This window comes from Macrobrachium rosenbergii, chromosome 39, assembly GCF_040412425.1.
Source record: "Macrobrachium rosenbergii isolate ZJJX-2024 chromosome 39, ASM4041242v1, whole genome shotgun sequence".
Lineage (NCBI taxonomy): Eukaryota > Metazoa > Arthropoda > Malacostraca > Decapoda > Palaemonidae > Macrobrachium > Macrobrachium rosenbergii.
In genome coordinates, this window is record NC_089779.1 from 6,323,936 (window position 1) to 6,350,000 (window position 26,065).

At 38.9% G+C, this 26,065-nt stretch overlaps 1 protein-coding gene across 2 annotated transcripts in view; it reads left to right on the forward strand.

The window, feature by feature from the left end:
• LOC136825682 (putative N-acetylated-alpha-linked acidic dipeptidase) overlaps positions 1 to 19,779 on the forward strand; it is a 35,337-nt gene extending 15,558 nt beyond the window's left edge. For both annotated transcript variants that reach the window (XM_067082386.1, XM_067082387.1), the window contains exons 3-17: positions 3,274 to 3,430; positions 4,369 to 4,506; positions 6,023 to 6,145; positions 6,373 to 6,556; positions 7,986 to 8,076; positions 10,141 to 10,316; positions 10,623 to 10,745; positions 10,953 to 11,099; positions 12,201 to 12,268; positions 12,429 to 12,620; positions 13,581 to 13,721; positions 14,551 to 14,656; positions 16,169 to 16,250; positions 16,711 to 16,803; positions 19,298 to 19,779. In XM_067082386.1, coding sequence (XP_066938487.1) covers positions 3,274 to 3,430; positions 4,369 to 4,506; positions 6,023 to 6,145; positions 6,373 to 6,556; positions 7,986 to 8,076; positions 10,141 to 10,316; positions 10,623 to 10,745; positions 10,953 to 11,099; positions 12,201 to 12,268; positions 12,429 to 12,620; positions 13,581 to 13,721; positions 14,551 to 14,656; positions 16,169 to 16,250; positions 16,711 to 16,803; positions 19,298 to 19,496 — 2,020 coding nt within the window. In that variant the 3' untranslated portion in view covers positions 19,497 to 19,779. The remainder of the gene's footprint in view (positions 1 to 3,273; positions 3,431 to 4,368; positions 4,507 to 6,022; positions 6,146 to 6,372; positions 6,557 to 7,985; positions 8,077 to 10,140; positions 10,317 to 10,622; positions 10,746 to 10,952; positions 11,100 to 12,200; positions 12,269 to 12,428; positions 12,621 to 13,580; positions 13,722 to 14,550; positions 14,657 to 16,168; positions 16,251 to 16,710; positions 16,804 to 19,297) is intronic.
• Positions 19,780 to 26,065: the final 6,286 nt, after the last annotated feature.

The following is a 26,065-nucleotide window of genomic DNA, read 5'->3' on the forward strand; positions in this document are numbered from 1 at the left end:
TATATGAGAATATCGACAGATAGTGTATAGTTTTCTTTTTTAAGTTTTGGAGAAAATTAGACAACTGCAAGTCGGCTACGTGCCATTAAAATTTCTTAATCCGCAAGATTGAAAGACAGAATGTATTTAACAAATACCAAAAGAAGTTTCTTACACTAACACACACATATGTATGGATTAGCTATCTCGTATTTACAGTTTCATTATTAAAAGTGTATATTTGAGGGAATTTTCACAAAGACTCCAGTACCCTTAAGTGGGTTAGTGTCGTCAGTGCACCTCACGCGGTGCACTGTAGACATTACTTAGTTCTTTGCATCGCCCATTCGGCCCATAGATGCAACCCCTTTCACTGCTTTTGCTGTATCTCCGTTCATATTCCCTTTCTTCCACCTTACTTTTCATCCTCTCCTAACAATTCTTTCCCACTGCAAGTGTGAGGTTTTCCTCTTGTTTTACCTTTAAAACCTTTTTACTCTCAATTTCCCCTTCATCTCTGAATGACCTCATAGGTTCCAGTGCTTGGCCTTTGGCCTAAATCTTGTATTTCATTCCATTTCCTCAAAAAAACCCAGTGATTCATCTTTAAACCGGATCTGCCTTCATAGCGAATGATTTTGAGTCACAGCTACTCTTCAGACTAGGCAATCCTGAGCTTTCTACAACGTGTATATATATGTATATATATATATATATATATATATATATATATATATATATATATATATATATATATATATATGTATATGTATATATATGTATATATATATTTACATCAGTACACATATACGTATATAATGTGTGTATACATACGGTATATACTGTCTATATAGATAGATAGATAGATATGTCGGACTCGGGTAATTATTTCTCATCATTTGTTCGGGATGATGTAAACGCCCGCCGACAAATCATTATTTTCGTGTACGTTATTGATTGAAGTTCGAAGGAAAATATAATTGCCATGGTCACATAATTAGATCCCCAGCACCACTTGAAAGCGGCTTCACACTTGTGCCTTAAGCGGAGTTCAGCTCAGTATGTTGCTTTGAATAGACACTTCTATATAACCTCATTTGTCAGTTTAATTTTACAGCTTTTCTGGATCGTCCCTCCATGTCATAACTGTGTTTGAACATGCTTTAAGTGTTCATAAATGTTTTGAAGTTTAAACGTTTTTATTTTCAATTGATGGGAAATCGTAATGAGTAGTCTGTGCTCACTATATTCGAAGTTTTCCACTGTATGTCATTAATTTTATGCTCGTAACTGTAAATGTTTTTGGGGGTGTATATTTTTGCGCTATAACGATATAGCCTTTTTTTATCACATTCTCAAATTCATATAGTTTTTCTCCTAGCTGATCATCTGTACGAAAGGCGCCACTGTCATACATTTACTCTCCGTGATCATGTGGATTTTTGTTCATTTTAATTCTTGCTTCTGCTGCTTCGTACTTTTGGCATGGTCCATCCTGTCAAGTTTAGACTCCGTCAGGGTATACATTTTGTCTCGTGTGAATTACAATCCTGTAATCTGAGATCCTTCCCACACTGGGTAGACGCGTTCTCAGTACTACGTTTGACCTTCCTTTGTCCGAAGTTCTAGCATTTGGAGCATTCTCAAAATGTGATTTTAATATGTCCAGTGCACTGTAGGTAGACTTAATCTGGAAGGCTGGCCTAGACAATTTTTTTTCCAGTCTTGGGAACGTCACTTGGATAGGAAGGTTCAGTCGAGACGAAATAAAATTATTGGGCTATAGAGCATTGCTTCCAAAGTTTCTTCAGATCTTGCTTTTTATCAGGATTGCCTGTCGGAATATATTGCACTATTGTACGTGACATTTGAGCTGAAAAACTGTGATTGACGGAAAATTACGCTCGATGTTGCCGCTACAGCACTAGAAGGTTGAGGTTTGGTAATGGTCGATTGAGCCGTAGGAGCAATATGCCTGTTTACCAATTCACTCGGAAAGTGCAACTATTACAAATGGTTAGTTTATTGTGGAAAGTGGTGCATCTTTAACTTACATCTTGGATTGTTAAAGGTAAGATCTGCAGAAAACTAAAGTAAACGACCAGTGATATGAAATTGCTAAGTAACGAACGATGAAAATGTTACCTCATTCGACAACTTGTGAACATTTATGCAGTCTCAGAACCTCACGAATCAATTAGACTGGAATCTATGAGCACTCACGAAACACTCGAGTTTCATTAGGAAGCAAAACTATCCCTTACTCTTGATACAGTACAGAAGGGGGTTGAATTCAACGTTTCATTGAAACTATATACTTTTAAGGTGCGGATATCTTGAGAAAATAGTCGTGAGTCTGTTGACCCCAGTTTGTCTTTTGTCCATCGGTCCGACCAAGCATGATGATGTGCAGGACTTCTGGTCCATAGCCCATGCAGGAGATATCGAGATTTTTCCCCATTCTAGAGTGTTTTTTTTTTTTGTATTTGTCATTTATGCATATGTACAACGTACCGTTTATTATAGTGTTTGTGGCATTTTTGCTTAATTTTCAGTAATTTAGAGCAGTGGAACATTCTCTCTTGTTTCATATTTTGTTTTGCGGCTAATGGTCTTGCTGTTCTGACAGTTTAAGGCACCTGTGTTTGAAATGCAGTAGACCACAGAGGCGTTGAAAGTGTGAGTAAAACTATTTGGAGAGGGCCTATAGGTATTAAGATCTCTAGTCTTTATTTTTTTTAGCAGACGGTAAATATCCCCAGCCGATATCGTCGTGACCAGTGGGTGGTGAGAAACTGGAGATTTTGCAAATCACGGTTAGCTTCAGTGATATTGGTTGCGGGTATTTACAGTTAGCTGCCTCCTCCTTCCTGTCCCCCTCCCCCTAAGAAAAATTAACTGAAGGTCTAAGAATCCCCAAATTCACGAGAGAGGACGACCTTCAAGAAATAACTCAAAAGATCGGAGGGGTTTGGCATGGAGACATCAATCTGAGTCCTATAATTAAAGAACTAAGGACACGTCTAATTCTGCAGGAGCTACGATACTGACGAGAAAACACTATAAGACAATTCTAAAATATAAGAAGCACCTTATTTTGAAGACGTACAAGGGCCCGCCAGAGAGGGTATCATCCCTGTGGAGGGCTGTACATGAAACCAGACAAAGTGAAAGTGAACTGTTTGTAGTGAACGTAGTAGGTCATTCTTTGGATGTTGTTTAACCAGTCTTCACGCAAAGTCCGAAGGAGTTCAAGTTTGGTTAATTACTGTCGTGAATTGAATGTTTTCGCAGGGAGATGACCAGAAAACCGAGCCTTGGTGGCACCGAGGGAGAGAGGGAGTTGGCTCGATGGATTGAAGGCCACTGGAAGGAACAGGGACTGGACGAAGTGCACCTCGTTCCATACCAAGTTCTTCTCTCGTACCCGAGTCCAGACGTTCCGAATCTGGTGAGTGGAAGTTTTCCTACAGCCTTAACACGAAACTTGTTAGTTTCTGTAAGGGGGTAGTGCCGTCAGTGCTCCTCACGAGGTGCACAGTAAGCATAACTTTAGGTTCTTTGCAGCGTCCCTAGCTGCAACCCCCTTTCATTCCTTTTACTGTACCTCCGTTTATATTCTCTTATTTCCATCTTACTTTCCACTCTCTTATAAATTGTTTCGTAGTGGTTTTCCTCCTGTTACACCTTGAAAGCCTTTTTGCTCTCAATTTCCCTCTCAGCGCGGAATGACCCCATTGATCCCGTCCCCTGGTCTTTGGCCTAAATTTTATGTTCCATTTTCCAAAACATTTGTCAGTCTTTCTTTTAGTTTTCTATTCGAGAATATTTTTCTGATGGCTTGTTTGTCAATTTACTTTCGTCAATTCACTTATGCTTTATTTTCTCATTCCCTGTAATCTCAGATGCCAGAACTTGAGCCACATTTTCTGCAATCATGAAATTATCAGGAGCCTTCTCCCCATAGAAACTGGCCTGAATAATTAATTTATCACTTACATTCTGGCGTCCGTGCTACTAAAGATTGTCGACGCCAAACTTACTAAAGATTGAGTATTGCGTTCATGACTTCAGTTTTGTTTTGATATTTTCATAAGGAATATTTACATTTTTAGAAATTGCATAACTGTTTAAGTATTGTTATTTAATCGGTAAACTGTAAAGAAAAGAATTTCCTAGTGACCTAATTTGACAACTTAAAATTCATTGTATAATAACCATTCACAGTTTTTTTTCGTGGCTCAACACTAAAGTTAATTCATTTTAGCTGTGGTATTGTGCACTCGTTCTTCTACACTGAATTCCTGACGAGCTGGGTTTGCAAGGGACCATTTTGACAGGCAGTTATAAGCTACTGATTAATTGGACTTGTGTTCGTCCACCTTGCAGGTTCGCATTGTTGACAGTAACGACGACAGAGCAATATGGGTCTCGGCCTCAAAGCAGAAGCCTCTGTATGCTGAAGAGGAGGACTTACCGGAACTCCCATTTACTTTCAACGGCTACGCGTTCCCCGGCAATGTGACGGTAAATCTGGAACAAAGTTGATGACATCCTTTTAAAAGTTAGGGTTTTAATCAGGGTTTACCAGTCCTGGAAAAATAGTTGTTTTTCGGAGTTGCCTGGGCGTTCCCTAGCAGCATGGCGGTAAGTAGGTACCGTCGTTGAAATTTGTGAAAAGTTAGGTTTTTAACTAGTAAGAACCATTTATTGCGATATATGGAAAAACATTAGTTTTTCTTATAAGTGCTGTACACTCGTTTTCAGTCTCTTCCCCGTTTCAGAATAAAAAAAAACTAGTGGGAGTGATAACACTGTCATCTGGCTGCGGCTTTGTTAATATCAAAAACACCTTTGGTATGAGTGAACTAGTCCTGCTTCGTGTTGCTTTAGTTTTGTTCAGATCAGAGGCACTTTTGATATGATTATCACCTCACGTTTACAGTTGGTTTTTGGTTTTCTTCAGATCAGAGGCCCTTTGATGCTTCATGTTGAGATCAGAGGCCATGTTATAGTTCATGTTGACGATTTTATTCAGATCAGAGGCACTTGTGGTATGAACGCCCTAGTCAGGTTTCCTGTTGGTTTAGGATGGTGTTCAGATCAGAGGAACTTTTAATATAAATGAAATCAGGTTTCGTATTAGTTTATGGGTTTGCTGTGATCAGAAGTGCACTTAATGTTTCCTGTTGGTTTATGGTGTTGTTCAGATCAGAGGGATTTTTTATATAAAATGAATAGTCAGGTTTCCCATTAGATTATGGCTTTGTTCTGATCAGAGGTGCACTTAATGTTTCTGGTTGGTTTATGATTTTGTTCGGATCAGGAGCATTTTGATGTATGGCTTCCTATTGTTTTATGGATTTTTCAATTCAGAGGCACTTTAAATGCAAATGAACTATCCAGGTGTACCGGTGGTTTTTAGGTTTGTTCAGATCAGGGGAACCCATGATATAAATGAATTGGTCAGATCTATTGTTGGCTTACAGTTTTGTTCAGAACAGGTGCACTCTTGGTTCAGATCATGGGCACTCTTGATATAAATGAATCATAGTCAGGTTTCCTATTGGTTTACGGATTGCTCAGATCACGGGCACTCTTAATATAAATGAACTGTTCTGGTTTCATTTTGGTGTGCATTTCGTTCTGATCACAGACACTTTTGATCCGAATGAGCTAATCAGGTTTCTGCAAGTTTCATTAAGCCTAATAGCTCTCAAAAAAAAAAAAAAAAAAAAAAACAGAGCTTGGTAAGTTTTTTCACTTTCATTTAACCTGTATTTAGTCGTTAAAGATACCAAAATATTTAAATTTGTGGCCGATATTACAGTGGCAATTAATTATTATTATTCTTTTTATTACAATGATTGTTATACGAGATATATATTTGAGGAGCAAAGAGGATAGGTTGCACAAATTGCGTGCATACCATGAGCAAGTAATTCTCAACGTAGCTGTAGCATTTGACAATACCAAAAGTCTATAAACTTGCATACAGAAGATGAAGACATTAATTTTTGTGCTAATAATTCCTTTACTGCAGAGTGATGTAGTTTATGCCAATTACGGACGGGAGCAGGACTTTGACTTTTTGGAGAGTAAAAGTGTCGACCTCACTGGCAAGATCATTATTGCAAGATACGGAAAAATCTACAGAGCCAATATTGTAAGTACTTGCATCAGTGGTTATCGGAGGAGGGAAGCTCTCAAGAACAGAATTTTATTTTTCCATTTTGATGCCTGTATTCCTCACTGAATGAAACCTTACAGCGAGTGCGTAATTTTGTGCAAAGCATCTTTCTGTTATTGTAAATTAGATGAGAAGAGCTTGTGATATGCCAGATACCATAATTCTCTGTGGTGTTTTCATGACACCCGTCGTTTCTCCTGCAGGCAGAGATGGCAGAGGCCAGAGGGGCCGTCGGTGTGGTCCTCTTCAGCGACCCTATAGATTACTCCCCCGAAGGCTTGGATTTCGTTTACCCTAATTCGTACTTCATGCCCCCCTCAGCTGCTCCATTTGGCACTGTGAAACTGGTGGAAGGCGATCCTCTCACCCCGTTCTATCCTGCCACAGGTACGGGGAATTAGTTTGATAGTGTACATGGAAAATAAACTATATGAATATAATTTTATATAGTTTATTTTCCAATTATATATATATATATATATATATATATATATACAGTATATATATATATATATATATATATATATATATATATATATTATAATATGAGAGAGAGAGAGAGAGAGAGAGTCCTAGGTAGATGATTTACTACGTGCTTCAGGTTGTATCCTTTAGATTCTCAACTAGACACCCTTCCCTATGAAGGCCCGCAAGCCTTAACTTCAGCGACTTCTCGATTTTATAGTTAAAGTTGGTCGGCAGACAATTATCCTGCCAGATTTGAATGATTTCATTAGCGCGTTCAAAGCGACATGGCATTAATTGTTGGTGTGGCTCTTTCACAATCTTCCTTATAAGACCTCATCTGGGCCACTCAGAGCCCCAGAGCTTGTGCAGTGTGATATAAATCCGTGAGTAATGAATGAATGAGAAGGAAATCCCCACTAAACACAGGGTCAGTGTGTTCTCTGTGGTGTCAGAAATGCAGATGTGAGGAGGAGAGGTCTCAACTTGCACGCACGCATGAACGTGATATTCGACAGTGCATTACTAGTAGCAGTAGTGGTAGTAGTACTAGTGGTGGCAGTACTTGAGGTAAACAGCCATGAAAACCCCATTCACAACTGGTTTTTGGCGAAATCTTTTTTTTATTTTTAATTGCAGATATTCTGTGGTGGTATTTTTTTTTCTCTAGCCATTCAGTGATAACATATGTAGCATATGTTGTAAATGCCTGTTCCTAATCTTCATAAAACTCGATTGTTTAAGCTAACAGAACCACGTTACATCTTCATGCATTTCTTATCTATAGAATTGTATACTGAGTGCAAGGAATCATCTGTAATCTATTTGCACAAGAAATTTACATTGAAGTCGCATCATCATCATCATCGTCCAGGTGCCATATCCCCAAGGACGTCGGCAATCATGGCTCGCCACTCCTCTCTATTTCCAGCTCTCTGCAGCAACTGAGCTGCAGACATTCTTCCTCCAGTCATTCTCACCAATCCATCCATATATTTTTGTCTAGGTCTTCCTCTCGGCCTCCTTCCATTGATTTTACCAGTGAGGGAGAGATGTTCTAGTTCTTGTCTTCTCACTGTGTGACCCACAAACCGCATTTGCCTGCCTCTCACTGAAGCCAAAAGTTCTCTCTCAATACCTACTCTCTCTAATACCTCCTCATTAGTTTTCCTTTCTGTCCATGATATTTTCAGCATCCTTCTCCAAAACCACATTTCTGCAGCCTGCAACCTCTCCTCGTCTGCCTTCCTTTGTAACATTGAAGTCTACTGAACCATTATCGATCTATTCTTACCTAGACTGTTTTCTATAGTGTGCAGAACCACCTTTGATATCTTTTGTCTTTGACCAGAGAGTGCATTCCACATCCCAGAAGAGGAAGCACGAATTCCAAAGGTGCCCGTTCAACCTATCAGCCCTGAAGATGCGTGGCAAATCCTAAGGTAAGGATGTCGCCCAAACTATTGTAATACAGTCTTTGAAAACCAGGTCTTGTGTCTTATGAGAAATTCCCGGAAGGGTGGGGATGAACTCGCGAGTTTTTTGTGCTTCCAGGAGATAAACCCCTCTCAGAATGACACTGAAGGTATCACAAGATTAATTCAATAGTAGAGGGTTACCGTTTAGAAAATTGCAATCTGTATACTAAATATAGTCATAAGTTATATTTGTCTACAGAAATATACTTGACGCATTTATAAAGGTACCTTTTATGAGTGTGTTTAGCAATAACTAGTACTGTAGTCAAATGGTATTGTGTACGGTTTACAAACTTGTCTCCACTGTAACTAATAGAAGGGGTGTGATAGGGGAAGAGTACCTGTTCTAAACCTGTTCTCAGAGTAATGCTTGTAAGAGTTTCGTACGTGGGTCGATCGGCTGATTAGTGTATTACTTACTTTATTGGATTTGTATCGCCTTGCTTTTACCTAAGACCCACGTAATTGCGTCAATTAAGGCTAAAATTAAGCTCTAAAGGACAGATACAGGAATACTTAGGTCGCTAGCTAAACTAGTATGCCAAAATAGAGGTTTGTTGCATAACCACCTGGATTAATTTAGCAAACTTGCTGGAAAGCTAGTTCAACAAAAGTAGAAATAAAAAAGGAAATGGATTATTTACAGGAGGTAATAGCAGCGCAAAATATTAGTCCTAATCAAGACAAAATGTCTCAATGCTACATAGAAATGAAGGCAACAGATTAATATGCCTCCTCAAACGCTTTATACGGCAGTTGAATGCAGTGAATGTCGAAATGAGGCTTCTTGGCACTGGCGATGCAGATTCTTCTCCTAGAGAGAATTGGCACAGTTCCAAGGCGTTACACACTTGTGGAAGAGACTTATCCAGATGACAATCTTGCACTACAGAAACTCTCACTCGTCATTACTTAATCACAAGGGGATGAATCTTATATCAAGATTAATACTTTTAATACTATGGAGGATAAGTTATGTGATTTCACTAGATGACGATAATTGCACTTAATATATGACTTCATAAATGGGATATGTTTTACTAGGGTTTCTTAGTCAGTGACCGTTTAAGAGAGGAAAATTTGAACAAGGAAAATGAGTGTTTCAGTTGAAGGGAAAGAGAACTGGGAGTAACTGTCACAATCAGACTCACCGCTGGGTGAGCTAATGCAGTGATCAGTTGCATTAAGATTCCTTGGTCCGTTTGGAATAACAATTTTCTCCCTCGTGTTGAACGAAGGGGGAGAGAGACAAAGCGAGCTCAGAGAGATGGGGTTTGCACGCGTCCTACTCCTTCGATGTCTGCTGAGAGAGTCTCTCGATGCTGGGCCCTGGCCCCTGGGCCCCTGGGTCGCTTCTTGTCGCCTGCTTCAAGCTCCTGCCCAATGTCTGACCTGAAATGCCAATAGACTCGCCAGTACACAGGTCAGAGGAGACTAAGCTGTAGGAACAGTACCTCAAGGGTCTGTCCTAGCAAAACCTATCCTGATTTATGGCCCTCTAAGCAAAAATGCTCGCCCGTTGGCCGGGAGTGTACGTTTTGAAAACAACCCCTGGGTCTCCCGCCTAACCTCTTCGTATGAGAGCTGCCCACATTGTCTGCCCCTTTACTTTAATAAAGTTTAGTTTATTATTCTACAGAGAGGCAAGGGAGGGAGGTTGAACAGCAAATATTTATAATATAATGTTATATGTTTTCTTTTATAATAGTGTTTTCTCAAATTGTTGTCTTTTGTAATTGTACTTCCATACAGGCACAGGTTACGTTAGCTTGACAGTAGCTATTACCCAGGTATATTTCCCAATAGTTGAATAGTAGATTATTTCAATTTCTAAATTATCTCTAATATAGCCATCACTAGATTATAGTTTCATATAGTCACTTAGTAACTGAGTACCATATATGTACATGTATGCAGACTAGCCTTTACTCTGTTATGCTCATTTTCTTGCAGTAAGAGTTTAAAAGGTTACCATTTATGAAAGTATTTTTAACTATAACCATTACAAGAGTATACATTTACCTGCAGTCGAATGGAAGGCGAGACAGCACCCAGTGATTGGCAAGGTGGTTTGAACTTTACCTATCGCCTAGGACCAGGATTCCAGCAGAAAAATCTGAAAGTGAACTTGGATGTAAATAATGAAAATACTCCCACTACAACGTACAATGTCATTGGCATTATTAAGGGAAGCGTAGAGCCAGGTAAGTTGTGTTATATGTTGGTTCTTGAGCATTGCATACAGTGAGAAGACTGCAGCAGAGTGCTTCATAGGTCATTTACATGCTGTATAATTTCTTTTAAAAATTCACATGATCTGACTGATAAGTTTCAAGTTCCTCATAAACTGCATTAAACAATTAATTGGCTATTACTTCAAGAGGCAAGCCAATATCTTCAGAACTAGCATTCTGAACAGAGATTTAGACAGACAAAAAACCATTGTCATTCAAGTGAATTGCCCCCATAATAGCGGTGATGATTAAATTTCGGTGGCATTTCTTTTACAGATCGATATGTATTGCTTGGCAACCACTATGATGCGTGGATTTTTGGGTCTATTGACCCTCACTCTGGGACAGCAGCTATGCTAGAGCTTTCTCGCCTCCTAATGCAACTTACAAAGGAAAAAGGCAAGTTCGAGTCAACTGAATTTCTCTGGAAACTTTGGTAGAGCAAGATAATCTTTTGTTTTCCATTGCTGGCTAATCTTTTCCAAGAGTGCATACATTATCTCCTGTGTAACTGAAAATTTCCTTGTTGATGTATCATGCGTTCACTTCTAGAAAATGTAATCACTTGTGACTCCTTGTGTGTATTTACTTGTGAATGGTCAACAGGTTGGCGTCCGAGGAGGTCGCTGGTCTTCTGTGCTTGGGGCGCTGAAGAACATGGTATTGTTGCTTCCTTGGAATGGGCAGAACAGTTTGAAAAGCAGCTAGCCTCTCGAGCCGTTGCCTACCTTAATGTCGACATGGCTATTGAAGGTAACCATTAAGTAAGAGTTTGTTCTTTATGGGGTTGGACATGTAGCTGTAACATTCTCTCCTGTCTTGTACCTTCCGTCTGAATCTCCACCTGGTCCAATTAGTCCCCTATGCTCTTTTTCCATATTTTTCCTGGTTTTCTACGGGTCCTTGTTCTGTTGATAACTCATCAACAACAATTCTGTTTCTGGATCTATTTTCCAGCCGCTGGAGGCCACATCTCTGCTTAGCGTATTTCAGTTGTAGCCTTGGCTGAATGAGAAATAGCCTTAGGGCATCACTTTTTTTGGCATGGATATTGGAAATAAGGTTACACATGATAATAAAAAGTAATTCTGGGTATAAGATAAATTCAGCCTGCTACTTCCTGAACGAATGGAACTTTAGGAATATGGGACAATAAATTCTGGAATAGAAATCATTTAAGTGTCGTGAATAGCCTTTTGAATCCAAAGCCCTGTGATTATCAATTGAAGATTTATGAGATATTGCACACTGCATTCATTTTAAGTTCACCATTTGTTATATTTTCATGTAAACAATATATAGGCAGTCCCCGGTTTACAACAGGTCCGGCTTACGACGTTCCGAGGTTACGACGCTTTTCAAATATATTCATCAGAAATTATTTCCCGGTTTACGACGCATGTTATAGGGTTACGACGTGTCGTACGCCGATCCGACGGAAGAAATATGGCTCCAAAACGGCAGAATAATCAAAATTTGGAGGTTTTTTTTATGAAAAACTCAATAAAAATGTGGTTTACATCGTTTTCAATACACCCAAAGCATTAAAAGTAACATTTTCTTAGGATTTTTGACGATTTTCGACGATTTTTCGGTTTACGACGATTTTCGGTTTACGACGCGGCGTAAAAACGGAACCCCCGTCGTAAACCGGGGACTGCCTGTAAATGCCATTCTCTAAAGTCTGGAGATCTTTTCAGCAGCCATTTCTGCTTAAACGGAACAGTCTGCCACAAAGTCTTTGGCATTATAAACCTATTATAGGTAATCCTTTCAGCAGCATGAGGATTGATGTCGCCCAGAATGATCTTTTAAGAGTTTCAATGAACCATTATTCATCTTTTTACTTTCAAGGTAACTACACTCTCCGCACGAAGTCGGCACCTTTGTTGTACGACGTCATCTTCGAGGGGACAAAAAAGGTAAGTCGCTTGAAGACACATGTTATGAAACTTCGTAGCAGACTTACAATTTCATGTGCTAAAAGGAGTACTGCCTGTTTTTTTTTAATATACTTTCTCCTGCTTCAAACAGGAATATTCCACTACTTTTTACTTAAGAGAATATTTTGTTCTCCGAAAGATTCCCAACCCGAACCCCGAAGAAGTGGCTGAAGGTCGAACGACCGTCTACGATACCTGGGCCTTGAGGAGACCTGACACAGTTCAGCCTGGTCTGCCACTGATGCAGTTCATAGGATCTGGCAGCGATTACAAGGGCTTCCAGCATAACATTGGTATTCCGAGTATGGATGTGCGATACACACACGACAATGTAAGATGTAGAGCACATTTTTTTTTAGCAGTCTTTGGACCACCCCTGGATTTGATACCAACGTAAAAGGAACCTTTTCGTTGCCATATTTTGTGTAGAGCAACGCAGTACAATTTAATCTGACAGCCGTTTTAGGAAGGGGGATTCATGAAATATGGCCCCATTAGTTTTTCACAATAACGTTTTTGTATGGAAAATATAAATTTACTTGATAACCAAGTCTGAGGCTAATGTATCGCCTGAGGAAGGCTTATTGTTTAAATGTTAACAAGACAGCTATCCTTTTAAAATGCCAACCTGGTATTTGTCACCTAGCCAATACGAAAGACTGAAAACAGACTGTGTAAAGTAATTCGGACATATGACTGGTTGGTCTCTTAAATTTCTTGCTCTCATCTTGTCAAGTTCAGTGAGGTCCATGGCTGTTGTTTAGTAAAGAGTTAATGTTTCAAACAACTTTCGTAAATTTAGAAAGTTTCCGCAAGCACAACTTGACTTGGTTATAATGTAAAACGTTGAGTTTCTGTAGATCAAAGTTTTGGGGTGTTTTTTTTTTTTTTTTTGCTGGTCACTATGATAATGAAAGCTTAACAACACAATACAGCTGGTGTAAAATGAGGTGCTTTTTAAATTCCAGTCCCTTAAGGCGGTAGTTCCGTCAGTGCACCTCATGCTGTTCATTGTAGGCATTACTAAAGGTTCTCTGCAGTCCTTCAGGCCCCTAGCTGCAACCCCTTTCATTCCTTTAACTGTACCTCCGTTCATATTATCTCTTCCATCTAGCCATCCACCCTCTCCAAACACTAGTTTCGTAATGCAACTGCGAGGTCTCCCACCAATTACACCTTTCAAGCCTTTCTACTCTCAGTTTCCATTTCAGCGCTGAATGACCTCATAGGTCCCAGTGCTTGGCCTCTGGTCTAAAATTCTATATTCCACAACATTCCATTTAAATTGCAGGCTACTATAGGAGAACCACTGTACCACACACTGTACGAGACATTTGCCGCCGTTGACGAAATCTACGACAGAGGCTTCCTCTACCATAAGGCAGTCACAGCTCTCTGGGGTGACGTCGCTGTGGTGCTTTCGGAGTCGAAGGTCAGGCTGCTTTATTATTATTATTATTATTATTATTATTATTATTATTATTATTATTATTATTATTATTATTATTATTTGCACTGTAGGCGTTACTTTGGGTATTTTGCAGCGTCCCCCTTTGACCCCTAGGTGCAACCTCTTTCTTTCCTTTTACTAGACCTCCATTCCTATTATCTCTCTTCCACCTTACTGTCCACCCTCTCCTTACAATTGTTTGGTAGTGCAACTGTGGGGCTTTCCTTCTGTTACACCTTTTAAAACCTTTTTACTCTCAATTTCCCCTTTCAGCGGTGAATAACCTCATAGGTCCCAGCGCTTGGCCTTTGGAATAAATTCTATATTTCGTTATTATTATTATTATTTATTATTATTATTATTATTATTATTATTATTATTATTATTATTATTATTATTATTCAGAAGATGAACCCTATTCATATGGAACAAGCCCACAGGGACCACTGACTTGAAATTCAAGCTTCCAAAGAATATGCTGCTCATTAGGCAGTAAGAGAAGGTAAAGGGAAATAAAGAAAGAGGAGAATCTCACTTGTTAAAAAAGAAAAAAATAGCTAATGAATAGATGAAAATGTATTAAAATGCAAAGGGAATAGCATTAGGGTCCTCATCAGGGAGACTGTTCCACAGTCCAACGGTGTGAGGAATAAAGGACCTCTGGAACTGAGAAGTTCGACAGCGAGGCACATTTACGTTAAGAGAATATTTGACATCTTAAGATTCCTTTGGAAAAGCACAATGCAACACATGTGGGATAATTGGTTCAAGTCAAAATTCCATGATACCATAACAGTTTAACTCATTGCAGATACTTCCCTATTCTCTGGGGGCCTATGCTGATTTCATCAGTAGGGCTTTGGAAGGTATTATCAACACCTATGAAGATTTGATCGCCACGAGAAACATCACCTTGGGTAAAGTATATTTTCACCTGGTCTTAATATCTTGTACCATGTAGGAGTTACGTTTAGTGTACATAAAGAGTCAAGATACAGTTATTATACATAAGTATTCAGTCAAAACTGGACAAACGTCCAGTGCTATATTCATTAATTTCAGTAAAAACTCACAGGGTAAACTGGACTGAAAGTTCAGTGATTGCCAGATCGAAAGATTTCTCTCCAAGAAATCTATTGGAGTCCGCTATTATCCAGCTTACTTCCAGCTGTAATTTTAATCTTATCCCTGGCATGTATTATTTGGACCCCTGTATTAATAAAATGTTCAAGAATGACCTAAAAGATACAATCACTGACTTAATTACAAATTAGTTACCTTATATATATTTTCTATGTATCCGTATGTTTAATATAATTTTTTATTTGTAAAAATGTTCATCTTGCAAAAATTATTATCGTTTACAAAAAGGAGAATTATTTTGCTGTACTAATATTTTTTGGGAGGTCAGTCACGCCCTTGTATAATCTTTTAATTGGCCCGTCCCTGCTTCTGAACGGTTGATCCTAATCCTTTGTAAAACCTCTTAAATATTTAACCCTGTTTTGGCAGTTCTACTAATTCTTCCATTGTGTTGGATTCCAGGAACATTTTTCCTTTATAATCTCCATATGTCATTTATATGAGGTTTCTTTGTAAACTTACTTTTATACTTCTTCAGTCTACTGAGTAAAGGACGAAAGAGTCGAAAGGCCTCGCAGCACTCCAGTGTTTCCCTTTCCCTCGTGGATTTTATCTTTATTTATAAAATATATATAAAGAATCAAGATTGTTTTCCCGTTTATTATTATTATTATTATTATTATTATTATTATTATTATTATTATTATTATTATTATTATTAAAATATTTTAATACACTGTATGTGTAAATATATATTTACACTTACATCAGTATAAATTTCTTTACCATTTCAGTGACTTATATGATTAGGAGATTTTTGTAAAATATTATTATCATTATTCCCGTTGAGGGGTACTGTCGACAGTGCACCTCACGCGGTGCACTGTAGGCATCACTTGTGGTTCTTTGCAGCATCCCCTCGGCTCCTAGCTGCAAACCCTTTCATTCCTTTTACTTTACATCCGTTCATATTCTCTTCCACCCTCTCCTAATGATTGTTTCACAGTGCAACAGCTTCGTTGTTGGGTTACACCTTTAAAACCTTACTCTCTATTTCCCTTTCAGCGCTGAATGACCTCATAGGTCCCAGTGCTTGGCCTTTGCCCTAAATTTTATGTTCTATTATTATTATTATTATAGACCTAATTAGTAGAGCAGGAATTGTGCTATTTAAGTAGTTGTGTAAACTTTTATCTTTCAGTTCTTCTCAGACAGTTATCTTGTATGAGCTATGGCTCTGTGCTTGTCGTTCAGTGTACACCTTGAGGTTTTAATTCGTTCAGTTCATAACTTGAGGCAACTGCAACCTTTTCGTGTGAGATATCTTGGCGTAATTTCCATTTCAGAGTTCTTCACGGAAGCCGTTGCAAACTTTGATAAGACGGTGAAGAATTTCACAGAAGAGCTGAAACAAGTCGACATGGAAAAGTAAGTTTAACTATACTCGTATATCAGATCAGACTGCACCATACATTATATTTTCTTTTTAGTGAAATATTCCAATTTTCTAAATGTAAATCCTTTAAAGTTGAATATCGGTGGCTTAGATTTTCAAGGTTGAGGGCAGTAGGTGAAATAAGTTTTTTTTCTAGTTCGAGTTTAATGCACGGTACACATCTGAAGTTAAATACAGTAGTTGAATATTGGGGGATTTTAACATTTCCAGTTTGTGGTTAGCATTTGAAATGCGCGTTTTCCTTATTAGTTGAATGTTAATAAGTTCTTAGGCAGTACAGAGTTCAAGTTGAATATCGGTGAATTTTAACATTTCAAATTTGTGGACGGACAGTATATCCAGGCTTGTGGCCAATATTTGAAATACTTTGCAATAATTTTTGGTAATATTTAGCAACTGTTTTAAGTAGCTCTCAATAACTTTTTTTCTTAGTCCACTCCAGGTACGTAAAGTTAACGACCAGATAATGATGGTAGAGAGAGCTTTCATCGATCCACGAGGGTTGCCTGGGAGACCGGAATACAAGTAAGTTTATTCAAGTGTAGAATCCCCAATAAAATGAAGGTCCTGACTGGGGAAAATGTTGATAGGATTCTTGAAAGATATAGGTCAGAAAGGGACCATTAAATATAATCCTTGGGAAAGGAGGTTCAGAAAGCGGGGTGGGGATTAAATATGATCCTTGAAAATGGTCTTAATTGGTTGAAATTTAAATATAATCCTTCAAGAAAATACAGGTACGAATTTGATTTTGTGGGGCGCATTAAATGTAGTCCTTAGAATTATACGTCCGAAAGCAGGATGCGGGTTAAATCTACTTAAGGAACGAAGGTCCCAGTTCGTGAAAATTAAATATCCTTAAAAAATAGAGGTCCGAATGCAGGTAGGGGATGGTCATTGTTCAGTCCTTAAAAATGAAGATACAAAAGCGGGCGTGGATTAAATATGATCCTTAAAAAATGAAGGTTCTAATGGAAAAATATTATCCAAATAAATAAAGGTCAGACTCTGGGAACATTATATACAATTCATAGAGAATACATTTTTAAATATGAGAAATATAATCCATGAAGAATTTAGTTCTGAATAAAGATAAAATATATTCCATAGGAAATAAAGGTAGGAATTGGGCAAAATTGACAAACAAGAAATGCAGGTCCTTTCGAAATCAGATTTACACGAAATCAGTGACCAACGGTTGCCAAAAAAGAATTACTTGATATGTTGTGAACAAAGTAGTCCATATAACATGGAGGCGTTGAACGGGAAAAAAATTTCAAGTGAAAAATACAAATTCTATAGAAATCTGATCTGTCAGGAATGTCTGATAAGCAGAACTGCATATAGAAGAAATTACTTTGTTGAACGAAGCATCCTAACTAAAGCTCGTAATGGGAAAGAATAAAATGTGAAATTACAGAGTCTAGATGAAACCTACGTATCAGAAATCATAAATAATACAGGCAATTTGAGATACTGTTAAAACAAAGAATATATTAAACCAAAGGTCTGGATTATGAAAATGAAATGTATTACAGATTTGTATGTTGTAAGCATTAAGTCTGTAGAAGAAATCTGAGAGTGAATGGCAAATGTAGGAAGTTAAGCCATTTTGTGTGTCAGGTTGATGTAGGCTATAGGTGGTTTTTGTTTGATTCACACGGTCTCTGTGTTGTACTTCTAACGAAAGATTTATACTTTGTGGCTTAAATTTAAAACTGGTATGGACAAAATTGAAACAGGCTTACCCAGAGATCTGCGAGTCTCAACGATTTTTATTCATATCTTCCAACGATACATGTACTGTAGTAGAAATGTTGTCATGTACTGTAGTAGAAATGTTGTTTAGCTGTTGATTATAATGTGATAGCTCTGCTACTGCTTCTGGAGGTGTGTGCCCAAGTTGGTCCCCTCAGCAGGATCCGAATGGTCGTCATAATACCACTTCCAAATTAGTGACCATCGCACTGTGGCCTCTCTGTTCACTCCTAGTCAAGATCAGTAGAAACCGGTAGTTGCTATGGAATATTCAGTCCCAGTTTAGGTGGAATCATCTCCTTCGGTGGCAAGATGAAAACAGACAGCTGATATGGGGCTAAAGTAGCTTCTGCTGTGATAAACCATGCAAGATAGTCTGGGTGGAGCAGGCTGAGAAGACATTCTGTAAGGTTTCCAGCTTGACCAAACGGGAATTATTTTGTACTGCGCACTTTGTGTCAGTTACTTTGCCAGTGAACTTTTGCAGTATGGCGATGATGAGCAGTTTTTCTTTATTTTCATTTAATTCCCAAACTCATCTATTCAGCGTTTCGGTAAACAGCTCATTAAAAAAGAGGTCATTCATTACTGAATGCACTATAGGTCCATAATTGTACCCTGACATGGTCACGCACATACTAGCAGAGTAGTGGTTCCATCACAGAAAGGCTCTTTGCAACTTGAGGTTTCTGGGTAGAAACTATCTCTTGGTAGAAAACTCATGACTGAAGAAACGTGATTTGTATAACATATATCTGAAGTTAAGATTATTTTTATGTATTGCTCTTTGCACAGAGGATCTCGCGAGCGCTAGGAATGCTTTAAAGGTAGCATAACCGTTGTGTGTTTTCTCAGCTTGTAAGTTTTACAGGCATTCACTTGCAAACATGATTAGTAAAGTATGGCTTGCTGTAACCAATGTCCTTTGCAACAGATCATCTGCTAATCTTTTTTTTTTCTCAAGATGAGGCCCGGTTAGTTTCCCAAATAATTATGTAGTTCACGTAAACGTGAATTATTCAACCAGGACTTGCCGGAGCTCATGTTCTTTGCTGCAGTTGATCTGCAAAATGTTAATTTTTCAAGAGTAAGACAGTGTTCAATGCAAAATTTAATTTGCAACAGTGCAATTTTTTCAAGATTAAGACCACTATCCGTGCAGCAGTTGACAGGCAAAATCAGCTCTAAGATTAAGGTATACTTGACCCCGTCTTGAAATAGGTAATTAATCCACCACGCCCCTCCTCCCCCTCCATAACAGCCACGTCGTGATGGCACCGAGCCAGAAGGACGCCTATTCAGGAACAGCCTTCGCGGGACTCAAAGACACACTGGTGGCCATTACTGAAACCTCGGAAGACAAACGGGACGGCCTTTGGAGGACCTTCGCTCACCATCTAGCTGCCGTGACGCACCTGTTAAACACTGCTGCGAAGGTACTCACGGACGACCTCTGGTAAAAGCTCAATCTGTTGCCAGAGTCTTTGGAGTTTGTGCAGGAGACGAGCTTGTCGTGGGCGAAGACGAATAAAGTGATTTTATGTTCATGTGAAGCGAAGATTAGCTAGATTTTTCCCTTCCGTATTAAACTGTTTAAGCACAGGAAGGTCTAAGGGGTGGCATTTTTTGACAGCTGTGCTGGTTACGGGAAATGGTTTCTGATTTTTTGGTTTTTTACGCATTGTAAGGACTGTGATAAGTTTTAATGTAGTCTTTTGATATTAAAGGCGTACAAATATGAAATGTGGTTTTTAATGTACTTTGGCTGTCTACATGCTAAGTTAAGGGGCTCGAGCATGGAGCCGTGCAATTCAAGAGCAAGAAGGGGTAGATAATAAGTGGGGTTGTAATCTGAAGAAAGATACACCGTCCTCTTGAAGTGGTAAACCGTTGACAGTGGGAAAACGGAAGATGGGGAAAATTTCTGGAGTTTGTATAGGGAAACATCTACTGAACTGTGCAAATCCCCAGTTAATGAATTGCACAGTGCGTATGAAAAGAGGTAGCTTAACGGGTGTGACTGGATTATAGAGTAGAATGAAGCCGTGGCTGAAATGAAAACTAGACAGGGGTGAGATGTTGAGAATTGAAAAATAGGTAAAAGATGAGGTCACTGGTGACTCAAAATACCTATAGTATAAATTCATCGAGATATGAAGATGTCAGACCAATGAGGTCGGCCTAAAATCTAAAAATGTCTAACATTTCTCGAAGGGCAATATTTTAACATTCCTTGAAGAGTACGTGGAAACATCACTTCACACTTTGCAGTTTTTTGTGTTATACCATTGGCTGTTGAATAATTCCATCACTGTTACAGCGTAATATTCAAGTGAAGAGGCTAAACAATTGTGCTTGTCTAATTCTGTTAATACGGCTGTCTTAATGCTACCCATGATTCGAATAAGCAATGTACTTGTTAGAGTCTACGCTTTCTATACAAATGTTTTCTTTGGGTGATTCGTTTTCTATTAGGTATATGCAGAACTATGCTATTTGTGCTATTTGGTTGCGTGCCTTTTGGCGGCTATACCATGATTAAATTATTAAGTCGTAGAGAGCACTGGTCATTTAAATGTACACGACCACCGTGCACCTACTTTTGATCAGCCGTGTACCCCGACAATCACGTGCATATTTTCGCATAAACATGCTGTACATGACCACCCAGCAACCATTATTCTGCTGTTCCCTGGTCAATTATGTACACGGCCATCAGGCACTTGTTTGGGAATCAGCAGAGCACACAACAGTAGTGCAACATCGTGTACACGGCGATAATACACTATTTCTAACGAACTGTGTACATTTGTGTCAGGATGGATATATAGGCCTAAAGGACCTGCACCTCGATTCCGGTTATCTACGTACACAGCCACCTGCGGTTATGTTTTGGTTCAGTTGTGTAACCAGCTGCCGTGCACCTGTATTTTTGCAGCAGTATTTTTGTAAGTCATGTGCATGATAATCGTGCACCATTTTATTAGCCTACCTGTTTTTTGATCTACAGCATTCACAAATCTTGAGCACTCGTTCAAGTTCGGATACTTACACGACCGCTGTTTACCTGTTAAGGAATCTTCTGTTTTCCCGACAGTCGTACACCTGTTTTTGGATCAGATATGTAGAGTACATAACAGCCGTGAACCTGTTTTCTGATCTGTGATGTTTCATGTGAACTTACTGTCGTGCACCCGTTTTGGAACCTGCTGTACTCGCTACAATCGTGCACCTGTTTCTTGGTTGACGCTGGTTCACAGAAACGAATCAGTCTGTTGCACGTAGTCAGAGGCATCTTCAGACAATTTCAAGTATGGAGTTTCTTTAGTGAACCTTGGTTAGTAAGCCTTGCTTCGATCTTAACCTGACAAAGTACTCGTTCCTCTGTATTTTTGCCTGATATATAAAAAAATATCAACCTTGGGTCAATCTCCACCCGTTAATGCATTGCCTTATCTGAACGAAGTTCTTTGGATTTAGAAAAATCTACATTGGAAGACAGTAGTCATCTAATAAAGTTACGACTTGGCTGTTCGTCTGATACAGGAAACGTACACCTTGGATGACAATTGTAACCTGATGAAGTAAGTAAAGACTTCTGTATGCGTTATCCTGTACAAGGAATAATAGTCCAGTTTGGGGAACAGTAATCATCTTACAGATATGAATTTGCCTTCTGAATAAAACAAAATAATAACTCTGGAAGACAATAGTCATTGAGGAAATAATAACGAAGGCAGCATTAATAGGCCTAATGAATTACAAAATCCACCTGTGAAGGAAAGTAGGAAACTGGACTTATTTGTATTATTTTCCCAGATGGGTATAAAAATCTACCCGTGATGGCAATGACGAGGCTGAGTTTACCTGGTGGATAAAAAAAGTTTGATATAGCATCATGATAGCAGCGACTCTAACGTGTTATAATATACCTGATGGATTAAAAAAAATGAACTTGTTAGGTATTAGTCACCTAACATAGTAACGTTTCGTCTGTAGCGATCTGTCACGCTCATGTTGAAATGTGTCCCGTCAAATTCCAGTGAGATCTATTAACATGTCTTATGTTGGCAGAGATGGTTTCCCATTGGTTGTCCATGAACCAATTACATTATCTTAGGATCCTAGCGGCATTGCTGTGTACTGTATACCTTGGCAAGGACAGTAGTCATTGAAAAAAAGCAAAAACTCCTCTTTATTCTTAATGTATTCATATCCAGCTTGGAATGCAAAGGTTAAAAGTTAAGTATACCTTAGTTTAACCAGACCACTGAGCTGATTAACAGCTCTCCTAGGGCTGGCCCGAAGGATTAGACTTATTTTACGTGGCTAAGAACCAATTGGTTACCTAGCAACGGGACCTGCAGCTTATTGTGGAATCCGAACCACATTATACCGAGATATGAATTTCTATCACCAGATATAAATTCCTCTAATTCTTCACTGGCCGGCCGGAGACTCGAACTCGGGCCTAGCAGAGTGCTAGCCGAGAACTCTACCAACTCCCCCAACGCGGAACTAATGCAAGGGTTAGCTGACTCAGAAATGCCCGTTGTGTTAACTCGCATGATTGATAATAAAAATCTCTTAGAAAGACAATAATTACCCAGCTAATTTAGAATAGTCTGCATTAATTTCCTCTATAAAGAATCCACCGTATAAGGCATTAGTCACCTGATTAATTCAGGCTAGTCTGAATTAATTTGCATGATAAAGAATCCACCTTATAAGGCAGCAGTCACCAGATTAATTCAGGCTAGTCTGAATTAATATGCCTGGTTAAGGATCCACCTTGGAGGACAGTAGTCACGTGATTAATTATGAATAGTCTGAATTCATTTGCTTCATAAAGAATCCATCTTGGAAGGTAGTAGTCACCAGGCTAATTCAGAATAGTCTGGACTGATTTCCTGTATCAAGAATCCGCCTTGGAAGGCAATAGTCACCTGACCAATTCAGATTAGTCTGAATTGATTTCCTTTAGGAAGAATTTACCTTGGGAGGGAGTAGTCACTAGATTAATTCCGAATAATCTAAATTAATAACCCTAATAAAGAATCTTCCTTGGAAGCCAGTAGTCACGTGATCAATTATGAATAGTCTGAATTGATTTGCCTGGTCAATAACGACGTCACCTTGGAAGACTGCAGTCATCCGATGAATGAATATTTACCAGTTAATTGGAGGAAATTTGTCTTGGACGACAAGAATGGCCTGATAAAGTAATAAATTTTCTTTAATGATTTGCCAAGTGGAAGGGCTCACTGTCTCCGGGAAAAGCTGAGCCATTGCACGACTTAAACAAATAAAACATGCACTGAGGTTCCTTCGGCGCAGTCAAGTTTTCTGTACATCGTATAATCAAAACAACCGAAAATAAACCTATCTTTCCGTGGTCTTGGTATAATGCTCTATGAGCCCCGGCCCATGGAACTTTAACCACGGGCTGGTGGTGGCCTATCCTATATCGTTGCCAGGAGCATGATTATGGCTAACTTGAACCTTAAATAAAATAAAAACTAATGAGGATAGAGGGCTGCAGTTTGGTATGTTTGATGATTGGAGGGTGGATGGTCAACATACCAATTCGCAGCCCTCTAGCCTCTGTAGTTTTTAAGATCTGAGGGCGGACTGAAAAAAGTGCGGACGGACAGACAAAGCCGGCACAATAGTTTTCTTTTCAGAACACTAAAAGGGTGGATAACTGCAGAAATTGACAGTGATTTGAAAAAGAAGACAATATACAGAAACCTGATGGAGTACTGGTTCGTCCGTTTCAAGTTAACATTATTATCCTTAGATAAACCCCCAATTCATATGGAACGAACCTACACGGGCCATTGACTTGAAATTCAAGCTTGCAAAGATGATGAGGTTCATTTGAAAGAGGTTCTAAAAGATGGCAGGAAACACTGAAAGAAGTGATGAGTTATTAGGAAAAAAAGATAAATTAGTAAACTAGTAAATAAATGTCATGTACAGGAAGTGTCACCTGGGAAGACAGTTGTCAGAATGATTAGATCTGTTGTCTGTTTTGAGAGGAAAAATTGACGGGTACTCAAAAGAGACGGGAGAGAAACAGGAGCCAGTTACGTCCCTAAAATCTGCTTTTAAAGCAGAACAAGCTCATATTAATTTTCACTGTAACACGTTTAGGTAAACTATTTTTTTTCCAGCGCTATTCTTTTATCGGTGTTTTGATATAAAATATCGTTTTCATTCTTTGATTGTAAAGTTTTCAATTAAGAATACACGCTACATTATATTATTTAGCTCATCAGTTCGAACGATTACAGGTCTAAATAGGAGAGGAACAGAAAATTATATTATTTTTCATAACCACTGATGCTATTCTTTACAATCGCGAGAGAGAGAGAGAGAGAGAGAGAGAGAGAGAGAGAGAGAGAGAGAGAGAGAGAGAGAGAGAGAGAATATTTTTTTCTGCGATTACAACAATTTGTTAAAAAACATTTTGATGACAAAATTAACCAGCGGAGAGAGAGAGAGAGTGTGTGTTGGGGGGATAAATACATGAAATAAAACTCTCTCCCTCTGGTGAGGTAAGGATTACCTCCTCGATGACCTCAGTTTTTTTTATTTACTATGATATGATGGCGTACATTTTGAAGGCGCTCTGATCACTTGCGTTAATTTTTTTCATTTTTGCTCTCTATTGCCAATACTAGTTGTGACCCACAGAAGTCGACTAGCAACTCGGTACATTCGTCAAACTCAGGGTAAGCAGAGGCCTAAGTCAATAGGCCTCTGAGTACCCTGGTTTCCGTAGAGAGGTGTTATTACCGCCAGTTCGCCTCACGTGTTGCATTGTGGGTAATACTAAAGGGTGTTTGCATTGTCCTACGGGCTCCTCGCTGCACGCACTTTTTAGCCTTTTATTTCGCCTCATTTCCCGATTCTCTTATTCAGTTTTGCTGTACAGTCTCCTGACTATTACTGATTAGTGCAACTGTGGGGTTTTAGGTCCTTGCACTTCGTCTCTTTTTAATTTCCGGATCTCTTTCTCGTGCTGTCCAACCCAAGGAAACTCGCCCACGCTGCCCCTTTCCTCGTCCGGTTCGGAGATCGAACTCGGGTATCCTCGCATTTCCACTGCTGTCTATCTCAGGCTTCTCATCGGGAGAACCACTGTCTTCCTTTCTACCTTCCGTATCTGAAAGTTTGAATCCCCATGAAATCGTGTCCATAGTTCGACGATCGTTATCAGCTCAGTGGGGAGAGTTTTATCATTCTTGAAGACAGGCCCATTGGCGATATCCCTCCGTGTCTCGTTTTTCAGCTTTTAACTGCTGAATCGCGGATGAACGCCCTGTGCAGCAGAACTTCCATATCATCAGCCTCTTTTCATACTTACACAGGAGGCTCATCAACTGCTCATTGACCTTCCTGACACACCGTTCGCCATTCACCGCTATCTTGCAGGCTCGCTCTTATCTCCTGGATATTACGGTCCTTCTTTCCAGTACCTTTTTCGCACCATCTTTCCAACCCTTTGTAGGTCTTCAATGTGTCTCCTGCTTATATTGATGGTCAGCTGCTCTTTAGGTAAGTAACTTTATCACATTTCTATTAAATCGTATTTTGGTCACCACATTTTTTAAAGAATTGTTTATTGATTTATTCTACATAAGGCTTGGTCTCCAAAGACAATGCCCAGGATTGCACGTGACAAAGGCCGCTGTGTGAGAGTCATGTTTATAATAGTTTATCTCAAATACAGCAGCACATTTTAACATAAATCTGTTTGAATGTTCATACTTAAATGAAAACATTATATATGATTTGATTATTTATGGATTATACACATGCATTCCTATGTATACCGGTTACGAGACTGTATGCATATGAATGAGCAAATTGTTTATGAACTTGCAAATCAAGTTCATGGAACGCACATTAAATTTACATGGGAGCACAGACTCTTTGCATATTTTATATTTTTGCATTCAGATAATGCTCAGTGTAATTATATATTAATCTGGGAATATGCATATGTTGTTCATTGTATGCT